The 11,885-nt window shown below is 42.0% G+C and overlaps 1 protein-coding gene across 4 annotated transcripts in view; it reads right to left on the bottom strand.

Annotated features, from left to right (window-relative positions):
- The window catches only part of znf423 (zinc finger protein 423), a 147,306-nt gene extending 135,769 nt beyond the window's left edge, over window positions 1-11,537 (bottom strand). For 2 of the 4 annotated variants that reach the window (XM_034878140.1, XM_034878142.1), the window contains exon 1: window positions 10,303-11,537. In XM_034878140.1, coding sequence (XP_034734031.1) covers window positions 10,303-10,342 — 40 coding nt within the window. In that variant the 5' untranslated portion in view covers window positions 10,343-11,537. The remainder of the gene's footprint in view (window positions 1-10,302) is intronic. The other 2 variants (XM_034878141.1, XM_034878143.1) reach the window with 1 other exon arrangement.
- Between the last annotated feature and the right edge of the window lie 348 nt (window positions 11,538-11,885).

The following is an 11,885-nucleotide window of genomic DNA, read 5'->3' as shown; positions in this document are numbered from 1 at the left end:
ATAGAAATTAGTAGAAATGCAACCGGGGTGCTATAAGGCAAAGACAATGCAGGCTTTTTTTGCCAAATAGAGTTGCTTAGGAAAAAAAGAAAAAGAAAAAATGGAATCGGACACCTGATAGGGCTGCACAAAATATAGTTTTATCGTTATAGCGATATCAACGTGCACAATAAACACATGTCAAAAAGCTGCAACATATCGCAAAAGACACTTATGAGATTTTTTAAGTTAGATGAAAGGGAGTATCAGTAGAAAACCTAGCCTACACTGTAATTTATTCTTTATTTTATTATGTTTGCTTTTTAATTCACCAATCAATTTGCTGTATTTAAGCAGAATACTTGAAGCAACAGAACTACAGACCTGAGTACACTTTAAAATCTGTTTATCTAAAATAATATTGCAATATTTAAAAACCTTATCACATATTGCATTTTTTCCCCATATCGTACAGCCCTAACACCCGATTAAAAAACTAAATTCAGAAAGACCATTTAGCATTTTGTCTACAACCTGACTAGACCAGTGACTTTTGCCCTGACTTGAAGCTCACACTGAAGTTATGGAGGGTCAGACCAGGGAGCATAAAGCTCTGCAAGTCCTCATAGCTTACATACACACACACACGCTCACGCACAGATCTCCCACTTCCAAAAATTCAGCCTTTCATCAACAGCAGTGTGCGTTCGTGTGTCAGAAAGAGGGAGGGAGGGTAGACCAATTAATATATTATGCAACAGCCAGGTGTGCAGAGGGGCAATGCTAATTGCCCCTCCACTAATGTTTAATGTACAGAATAAGAAGGAAAAGGATGAGGGGAGGGATTATTAGAGGGAGGTAGGGATGGAGGAAGAAGGCAAAGTAGAGAGGAGGAAGGAGAAGAGAGGTGAAATGTAAGAGGCTGCAGGAGAGGGAAGGAGGGAAGGGGGGACAAGGGGCTGAATGAGGAAAGGAATGACTGGAATTATGTCCAAAATAATAAACTATTATTCCTGCTCCCATACCAGTTCCACATAATTAATCATATACATGGATGCCTCCTGGCCATGTCCAGATCACGAACTTGTCAGTGGAAGCCTTGTATTTCCGAAGATTTAACAAAAGAAAAGAAGATTTGGTTTCCATTGTTGCATATCACTGTAGATGAAATCCTTTAGTGGTTTTGGACTGCTGCTTATTCCAAATCAGCAATTTTACGTCATTGCTCTGTGCTATAGTAACTTGTGATGAGTAGTATTAAAAACTAAATGATCAAATTGGTTGATAACTAAATTAATCTTTAGTTACTACATCAGTTAGGTATCCTTTAAGCTTTACCTGACACAACACAGGACATGAGAACTAACCAGACACCCCATACTGTAGAGACAAATAGAGAGACAAACACACACACACACACACACACACACACACGTAGGAAACGTAGAAGGGACCATGTCCTCTGACACTATCTAGTGGAGGAGGAGGGGATACGGGCTTGGCAAGGGTCTGGCTTGACTAAGTGTGTGTGTGTGTGTGTGTGTGTGTAGTCACACCAGCATCATCTTTCTCTTCCTAAAAGCTGAGGGCACGGGCCCGCACAGAGCTCAACTACACCGCGTGTTTGTGTGTCTCCAGAGGGGTGGGTGTGTGTTAAGGTCCAGTGAGTTTGCAGCTGATAAACGAGGCTAGCTAAGCCTCGCTTAGCTAGCTTACTTATCAAGACCATAACCATTACAGCAGGCATCCCCAATTACACAGGTGTACTTCTTTCAATATACGTGAGGTTCTTGTCTGATACTTTGTGGCAAAGACAAGGAACCATATAAATTTGACTGCACCTTTTACTCATTTTGACTAGTCACAGTCGGCAAAGGACAGGTAAACTTTTAACTTTAATGATGGCTAAATGTTGCTCTGTGTCCCATGACAGTGTGACAGTTCTTGACAGGGTTTTTTACATCTCTGGTAGCGCACTGGGTTTACGTTTTTACAGGTATACATCTGGCAACCCGGCCTGGCTGTCAAACTGGGCAATAACAACACACAGGCCAAGACACAAACAGAAATTCCGTCACGGAACGGAAATTACAAAAGGAGAAAATACTGGCATTAGCACTGTTGTCAGAAAAGAGGGTATTTCAACTTTGCATGTCTGATGATGCATTGGGGTCATTATTGGATTTATTAGAGTAAATAAATTACATATTGGACCTTTAATGTTAAAAAAAAACTCATAAAGTGACATTTTCATGCCATGGGACCTTTAGTGTTATTATTTAGACCTGTGATTGTCTTACTGTGACATGTCAAAATGTCTTCCATGAAAAATGACACTCTACTTAGCTCTGTTCTACTCCTGGTGTTCAATTGTGTACTAATTTGGTTCTAATTGAGTGCAGATCAACATGAGTCCAATTACATTCAATGCATGGTACTGCTGGGCTCCACCGATCACCAATTGCATTAGCTTGTTTTTGTCCTATTTAAAAAAAAAAAAACAATTACCAAAAACTCAAAACCACCCCTACTGAGAAGTCAATGGAATTTCTAACAAAGCTCTCAGAAAGCCATTTAATGGTTCAGCAGGCTTTAATGCAAAGCCAATACAAGCTTTTTATACACAAGTTGACACAAACTGATTGCACTATTGTTAACAACAAAAAAAATGAGGTAAGCTGTCAAATTTTGGGTGTTAATAAGAGTAAAAGGCCTTTACGGAGCCTTCCCTTGCAACACATATGCAATGTACCTGCAAAAGGACATATTGTTAATATAAGTAATCCAAGCCACATGTGTAGGGTCTTTGAGTTTTATATGAGCCAGTCGCCCTATGAATGTCTCTGTGCTCTGCCAAAGGGTGACATTACATTACTCTAATGGCAAAGCCAGATGGGGAGAGAAAGGCAGAGAGAGAGAAAGAAAAATGGACAGGAGAGGGAGAAAGAGGAAGAGAAATGAAAAATGAACTGTACTGTACTAAACACACCAAACTGATGCTGCTGTCAGATACTGGGATTAAAGTAAGTTCCACAGCGCTTATATGAACAAAAATAACAGGTCCACGTGGACATTGTCCTTGCTAGGGCTGCACAAATAATCGCAACTGTATCGAAATTGCAATTTGGACGTGAGCAACATCCAAATCGCAGGTGGGGGGCGCAATATTACTTAAAGGCAAAAAATGTGCCTACAAATCCTATCCTAAAGACTAAATAATTTGTTTTTGTTTGGTACAGATCTGCAAAGATCACACTATAATCATTTTAAGTTGTTTCAATATCAACTTTCATTGAAAATTGAATCAAGTCGCAATATCAGTCAAAATAATCGCAATTAGATATTCTCCTCATTTCGTGCAACAGAATCTCTTTGCACAGGTCAGTTCAGTTTTGCCTTTGTAGGAGCATCATAATTAGGTTCAGAAACCACCAAATGGCTTGTACCTTGACTACATTTCCCACCACAATTAATTTTTACCCACATTTAGTGGGTTGGCGGTTGTTAATTTCAAAGTCTTGAGCAGTTAATTGACAATAACTTTAACTCCAGGCAATGAATAATTACTATACCCAGAGTCTCTTATTACATTTAAATCACATACTTACAGGAATTATCATGCAGCCGTAACCAGTGTTTAAAAAGTAAGACTGTGTAGACTACAGCTGAAACAATAGTCCATTATTTGATGAGTTGAGGAATAGAATATGCATCATTCTAGTCTTTTCTTTGCACAAAAACGGGCACCTATTCCTAACTCCTCCAATGTGAAGATTTGCTGATTTTTCTTTCTTATCTCTATCTATCTTGTATCTTTGGGTTTTAAACTATGGTCAGACAAACAAAAAAAAAAGCAATTTGAAAATGTTATTTTCGGCTCTGGAAAACTGTGATGGTAATTTTAATTCCATTTCAGTTTTATAAAGCAGACAATGCATCAATTATAAAAGCAAATGGTTGGCAGATTGATTGATCTAACTGGAAGAAATCTGTCTGTCTGTCGGTCTGTCCTCTGATTTTCTTGATTAGAGTTCATCCAACCTTGGCGGGAGTATTACTGCGGACCTAAGGAAGTGTGCTGTTGAATGCTAGCTCTTGAGCTTTGCTGGATATACAGTATTTATAAGAGGTGTGTTAACTACACACTGTGTAGTGTATTGATAGGGGAAACCTTATTAACTGTTACACTGCGGAGCGGCATGCTGGGTACAGCTCACTTTCCATCATTCACTAAAGTTCATTCAGGAACAGATGAAGAAAGAGAGACCGGAGATGTTCCATTATAGCAAACGCGAACATTTTAAGCAGAATGAACACGTTTGCTCCCTGGTCCCAAATAGCTAGCTGTTAGCGAATGACATATCTACTATAGCATTACTTTGGGATGAAACTATGGCAGTTGTATTACTCAGGATCCATGGAAGCGCTGTGTTGATTATGAAGTGTTTGGATGAGAAAGCTGGAAGCTGCATTACCGGAGGCCAAGCAATCGGCCTGTTCTGAACGGCCGGGTTCTGACTGGCCACTGCACCAGTTACAACAACAATCTTTAGTCGCAGCCCTAGTGCAGAGACACTTAATTCCCTAACAACAGTGCCAACAGTTTGGCCAAAACAACAAATGAGTGGGATGATGTGTCACTTAAAATTGTTTTCATGTTCATGGAAGTTGTAAAACAAACTTACTACATCCAGCAGGGTACTCAAACAGTACAAGAAAAAATTATTAAATGTATTGGTTGACACAATTTTGGTGAAGTAGTATCAAGGGTGAACTCTACACCCATGAGCATGTCACTGTACCAGTGACTGGTTGGTCAGAGGTGACAGGACCAGTCCAAACAGCAGCTACAGTATGTCAGTCAGCTGAATACAGGCAAAACGGTCGTAGTAATTCAACTGAAAATCTGTTTACATAGGTTTAAACGTACCCAAACGGGTGGAAGGTGGTGGATTCGAAGAAATTAGGAAGGGATGTGTAAAAAGAGAGAGAGAGAGGGAGAGTGAGAAAGATGGAGAATTGGAGAAAGGAGGAGATTGAGCGGAAATTATGCCATTAGCCCAGAAGAGCTCGGCTCAACACACACCAATAGCAAACCAAACCCTCTCTCTCTCCTTCTTGGTCAAAGGGCTCCTTTGGCTCCACTGACTCTCAACAACACTCTAAACAAACCAAATAAATGCAAGAAAGTAAGTGCTCCCTCCTTTCCCCCCCTCTCCAATCTTCTCAGCTCTCCACCATCTCCCTGTCATATGCGTTCAAACTCCCGTTTAATGTCCTGCAAATGAAGCGGATTTATTAATCTGTAATTAAGTAATAATCATCGCTACATAATGCATGAGAGACTCAAGGGGCTTAGAGCTGGGAGGGAGAGAGGGAGAGACAGGGTAGTGAGGCTGCCGGAGCAGACAGAGGGAGATTTTTGCTGCCTTGCTTCGCTAAAGACACACATTGAAAAAGGATTAATGCATTGAAATAATATTTTGATAAGAAAGAAGCTGTGCTCTCTCATGTCTTCCTCCGGCTCACCCCTCCTTTCTCCCATCATCCCGCCGTTAGTCTATGTTCAATTAACAGACTGCAATTAGTCAAGTCCCCCCACTGTTAACAAGGCCTAATCACTGTAAAGGCTAGACTGGTCAAATAAATCCATCAGGAACTGAGGCTACGTTCAGACTGCAGGCAAAAGTGACCTAAATCGGATTTCTTTTCTCATTTCTGAGAAATGTTTTGCCTTTCTAAGTGTAAAAAGCCCAAGTCACATGGCATCTGATCTTTTCCAGTTCCGAATTGGGCCACTTTCATATGTGGTCCATTACAGGTCTAATATTTAGATAGAGATTGGTATTTATGCGACTATGACGTCACTCTAGAGTGACCGTCGTCACAATTCTGCGCCGAGAACAGCACGTCTCTGGGAACCGCGCCAGGCTTTAATGGAAACATGGGCATAGCTGCCAGCGGTAGAATAGCAACATGTTTCCCATGGACCATACACGGCAAAAGACATGTCTACATATCAGCAAATAACTGTTTTTGATTTACATAAATCTACTTACTAAGTCCAAACACTTACAAAGTCCTCATTTAAATCAATATATGTTAAAAGTTGTAACATGCAATAATAGCCGAATCCAGAGTAATTTTACTAGGCATAATGACCACACTTAAGAGCAGACCCACGGGACTGCGCCCAGCTGAGTCGCCTTTCACTGCAGGCTCATGACAGTTCTCCCGAGTTCCTGTAGCTGTAACAACGGCTATATGGCTGTAATTGATCATTTGTGTTATGTTATAATACATTCATGCAGTAAAGCCTGTAACGTGGATGTAAGGGTTTTTTAACGTGCTGTTCCCAAACTGCCGTCTCTCAGCTAGTAGCTAGCGTTAGCTAGAGGCACGACATAATAATTACTCTCCTTGGTTCCCTTACTAGAAAAAGGTTGCTAAAAATGTTATTAAACCCTGCAATCCAAACAATAGCTGTAGAATATTCCAAATGCAGCCTTTACAGAGTGAACGCAAAGAGGAAACAAAAATAAGAAAAATGTGAGTAAATTTAAAACAACAACAGACCTTAACAAAAAAGGGCCAAACCAAATGCATAATGTTCATATGTGTTCACATTACTGTCCATTCCCTAAATCTTACAGTCACTGTCTCACAAAGATCACTATCCCAGCAGTATAATACTTGTTTGTTGTTGATAGCAATACATTTGAAGTGATTTGGGTTTAAACTCATGTGAAAGCAGGAAATGCCATTTGAAACAACCAAAATGATAAATATATGAGTCATAGGCAAGTCTATCACCCCCTTTCCATAATCTTCCAACAAAAAAAGATTCGGAACAATAAAAGATCACCATTGGGTTGAGCGTTATGACGATATATACTGTCTAAACGGTATAAAACTGTAGATATCTTCCTGTACCGATGTTCAAACCGATGTTGGCTTAGCAGCAAAATTTACATCACTCCGAAGATGCTTTACATTCTGATTCTTGCATGTTGTTCATTTTGCTCTAAAGGTCTTAATAAAATTAGAAAATACTCTTTTATCTGTCAAGTATTTCAAAAATAGACTTTACAATGTAGTTATTTCATATTAACTATTTATCTATTCATTAAATAACCCAAAAACCTGCTACATTGTGATAGTATGTATATATGTGTTTTTTAATATATTAAATTTCTTACATCATGATAGAAAATTTCGGACATATCACCCAGCCCTATAGGCATGATATCTCACCCCTAAGCTATGAATTTCTCTCTGGGAAAACAAAACAATCCTTTCCAGACCAAGGCCACTCAGAGTCAGTGCAAATCTGAAGCAGGATATGGTGGGACTTTGTGCTTCTTTGTTATTGTTTTGGCATGCGTGGCTGGCCGGTAAGACTGTAAGCCAGCCAGCCAGTCAGAGTTGGGTGAGCAGGTGAAAGACAGAAGAACATGAAAACACAGATAATCCCCCGGCGATGCCCACCTCGCTCTGGCTTCCCATCGCTCCCTCCTTCCTGCCCACTCACCTGCTGTGTGCCACTGTGCTGCCCCAAACACCTCTCCTCTCTCTTCCCTTTACCCTTCAACCCCTTTTTCTCCTCCATCTCTATCCATCTCTCTCTCTTCCATTCCTCTCTCCATCTTCCCCCAATGCCAGGTCTTGCCAAGCTGTCAGTGGGGCAAGGTGTGGAGGGGAGATAGCAACACACATGTACACACACGGATGCATGAGTAAACAGACACAAAACACATGGTGCTTATGCAAGCTTGACTACAAGGGCTGTGTTACCTTTACCACACAGACACACAGACAGACACACACACACACGTCCGCCTCAGCTTTGCTTCTCTCTGCTTCGCTTGGCTGCCTGACTAAAGCTAAGCTCTCGTTATCCAGGCTGCTGAGACCAGGCTGCCTTAGTCACACACACACACACACACACACAAAAAACACACACACACACACACAAAAAACACACACACACACACACACACACACACACACAACAATGTACATGTTGCAGTCATAAGCACACAGAGCCACACTGACCGAGCACTGACAGAGCAGCAGTGGACAGATTCACTGGTCCACGGCAGCTGATCTGTTCTCTGACAAACTGCAAACAGCATCAACAACGCTACAGCAGGGGGCAATAACAACATCATTCAACCACATCACACACATACTAATTAAGTGGAAATGAAATGTGCAAAGTGCTTAAACGATAACTTGACTGATGACTGTTTTTGTTTTCTAAGCACTCACTAGTTGTTCCAGCTATAATAATGTGAAGATTTGCTTTGTTGTTTTTTTCATTTGATTCAATTATGAATCAACTGTTTGTGTTTGATTGTTCAATGTTATGACATCGGCTCAAATGACCATTTTATCACTCGACATTCATGAGGGTAAAGGATTAATCAATGACATGCCCTTATTTAATGTAAAAGCCATGGCATCCAATCACTGCAACAATGCATTGGTTTTTTCTGCACACAGACACAAAAAGGAAAAACAGGAAAAATAGAAGATCCACGCATCAGAGTCCTTTCTCCAAAAAACTAATGAGAAAATAAGTCAAATGCATGCCAAAGTTATAATTTCAGATATTCTCTTTTAGTGCCCCTCAAATCACTTCATACACTACAATATCCATTTAAACCATCAAGTGTTGTAATTAACTACAACAGCATTTATTATTTTCATGCTTAGTGAAATTTTAGTGTAGGCTAGTGGATACATATTAAGATGGGCAGCATATCAACTGAAAACTGAAACCAGCTTTTACAGCAGATTCCTGAGGAATCATCACTGATGAGCAAGCATCACTCTCAATCACAGCCCTGTTGGCCTGTTCTGTGCACTGAACAGAACAACAACTGTTTCCTGCACACATAGCCCACAGTGAAAGATATTAACACCACAAATGTATCCCAAAGCGACCACAACAACACAGGCTTCCAGTACTTTATGTGTGACAAGCCTCTCCTACTATTGACAAAATGAAACCTGCCTGGCCTCAGATGGAACAGGCTTGGTGTCACAACCTGTAGGAGAGGCTGAAATCCTCCAATAGATATCCTACTGCTATTCAAACTAACAAAACAACAGTTTTAACCACCGTCTGAAATCTGCTTGCTACCCACATAGTCACAGAAAGGGAAAACCTATATGGTGGAGGAAACGGGGGGAGGGGGTGGCAACCACATGGTCAGACCGTCCCGTTGCCCATCTGGGTCCCATAAAGGAAACATGGAGGCCAAGGCCACCACATGCCCTCATGCAAGATGCCCACTCACCCATGCAATGCAATGAATTCTATTGTATGGTATTGCGGGAAATTGAGGCTTCCTTTAGTAAAACAAAAAATAATGATAATAATAATGCTTTTTAAGTTTAGGATTTGAATCATATAGCCTAAGTTTAGACTTTTAATAACTTTAGGAAAAAGAAATCTGTGAATTGCAGTGAGTGTTCATAGATGCCCAACCTTGCAGGACTTATTTTCAAAAAAGGAAGGGAGGCCTGAAAACCTGAGAAATATTTACAGCAATATTCTAAAATCTGAGATTAAATACAGTCATGTCCAGCAACGCACTGCACCTCCCTTAAAAGGTGTGTGTGTAGGGGGTGTTAACATTAGGCGAAAATTAGAATTGTCTTTACCAATTTTTAACATTATTTTTTGGTTTTAAAAGGAAAGTATAAAGACATGGGGGCCACCCAACCTAATTTATTGCAACAAAGCAGCAATGGGCTGTTGACAACAAGTGCAATACACGTCAACATGGGAATAATCCAGACTGCATGGGCCCACTAAGTGACTTTCACAACAAGTTGATCCAAAAAGGACAACCCACGCTGTCAGAAAAGAAAATCTAGGCTCATCTTTAAAGTTCTAACAGTGTGGCAGCTAATTGAAAACAATTAGCCCAGTGGAGCAGTGGACAGAAATAAACTGAAAGCTCATTTCTCACAAAGATATGACCATTTAAAACGACAAGTAGACAGTAGGCTAACATTGAACTATACACTTACAAAGTAATCACTTTTCGACGTGACCAAAACCAAAAATGGCCTAGTGAACCAACTGTAAAAGTGAGCAAATACATTGTTTGCAAAGGTAATTGTGAGAGACACTGATTTAACTGTTGTAAGCTTGCTTGGAACTCTTGCGGGAATTAAATTGAATTAGCTAAGACAAGCACCAGAGTTGGGCTTTTAGTCGCGTTAGCTTCTTTTCCTACTCCGAGTCCGGAGTGTAGCAGTGAAGTGTCCGTTCACATGAGATAGGTTACAAAACAAACTGTTTCTTACCTTTAACCGAGCGCGGTTTGGCTTGTTTCCGCCTCGACATTTCTGGTTTCGAACAGCTTTATTTTTTATTCTCTAATTGTGTTGTTCCGTTCCGTGTTTTCAGCTAACCATGCAGGCGGACAAAGTCGGTTCCTCCTCCACAAATTCGCTGCTGCTTCTTCGCCTGTTGCAATGCGGCAGCTTCTGTCTCTGATTGGGAAACAGCCGTTAGTCCAATGATAACAAACCACACACACCCGGAGTGGGAGCGGGCGACACTCGGCTCCTCTGCGCTTTCTTCTGTAACTGTCGCTAGGGCTCGCGCAACCTGTAGCGTAAACGGAAACAACTTCCCGTTGGTATTCCCTTCTTCGTTACAACGTTCCTTGACGCCGACAGACTCGCTTTTTTGTTTCTTCTCTTTTACCCCGCGCACGTTTTGCTTTCTCCGGTGCAGCCCGGGCGCTCGTGCCGCTCCGGCTATTTTCAGCACTATGGACCGGGGCGCGAGCTGCCAGCCACGCGCGCGGCAAACACCTGAGCAGGTCCCGCGCGGTAGACTATTGAAGAAAAGTGACAGCGGCACCGTCCGAGTGCGAGGTGGCGGTGCAACAGCGGTTCGAGACGGTCCAGGTGAAGAGAGGCGACGAATACTGTTCTGGGAAATTGCTTTCAAAATAAAATGTGGCTTCTTCCCCCGCGCTCCAGGCGGCTTTTTTTGTTTTTAGTTTATCGAAACTATTTCAGTCTGTTGTGGTTTGGTTTTTCCTTCAGGAAAGCTGCACCGAACCGACCAGCCTCCTGTGTTCCGTCCCGTTATTCTACACTAGTGGTGGTGGTCTGGTGGCATGGACACACCGCTCTTCCCCAGCATCATCACCCCGAGGAGAATAGCCCACTGCTTTTAACCCAAGCTTTCTTTTTGTTAATATTTCTCAATGCCCTACCGGCGATATATATAGCAGCCTAATGTTCCTACCAGTATAACCCTTCGCTAGCCTCTTTCTCCCTGCTTTTTCTTTGTCCTGACTCTGGCTACCAGTCTCCCTCCTCCTCTGCCTGCCTCTGCTGGCGGGGCTGCGGCGCAGACACACATAATAAAGCCAAGGCAGGCAGTGCTTGGCTGGAAATGTAGCCGCGTCCCAGCAGGGGGATGTGAGAGAAGGGTCCCGGCGGGGGAGCGCTCTGATCCCGCAGGGAGCAGCTCGGCACAGCCCGGGTTGGCTGAGGCAGAGAGGCAGGAGAGAGGCAGGCTGGGCTGACGGAGAGAGAGGAGAAGCAGGGGGAGAGTTAGCCAACAGCGCCAAGCTGTGGCCAACCGGCACAACTACAACAGGGACTCCGAGAATGCAGAGGGAGGAGTCAGAGGGAAAATATGGACTTGGATTAAAGTGGGATGTGGAAGAAACCCTAAAGTTGAAACGTGCAAAGTAGGCTAAGTTTGACAAACAAATGAGAGTTGTTGAACAGCACAAGTTATCAAATCATAAAACACTGCAAAGCTATGGCCTAGAGGATAAGCTCTGCTACCAGCCAGCAATAGAAGAACAAGATTTAGGCTAGGCTAGTTTATTAATCCCCCAAAAGGAAATTAATTTTTTTTT

Source organism: Etheostoma cragini, chromosome 8, assembly GCF_013103735.1.
Source record: "Etheostoma cragini isolate CJK2018 chromosome 8, CSU_Ecrag_1.0, whole genome shotgun sequence".
Taxonomy (NCBI): Eukaryota; Metazoa; Chordata; class Actinopteri; order Perciformes; family Percidae; genus Etheostoma; species Etheostoma cragini.
Note: the sequence above shows the minus strand (reverse complement) of the source record. Positions and strands in the feature narration are given on the sequence as shown.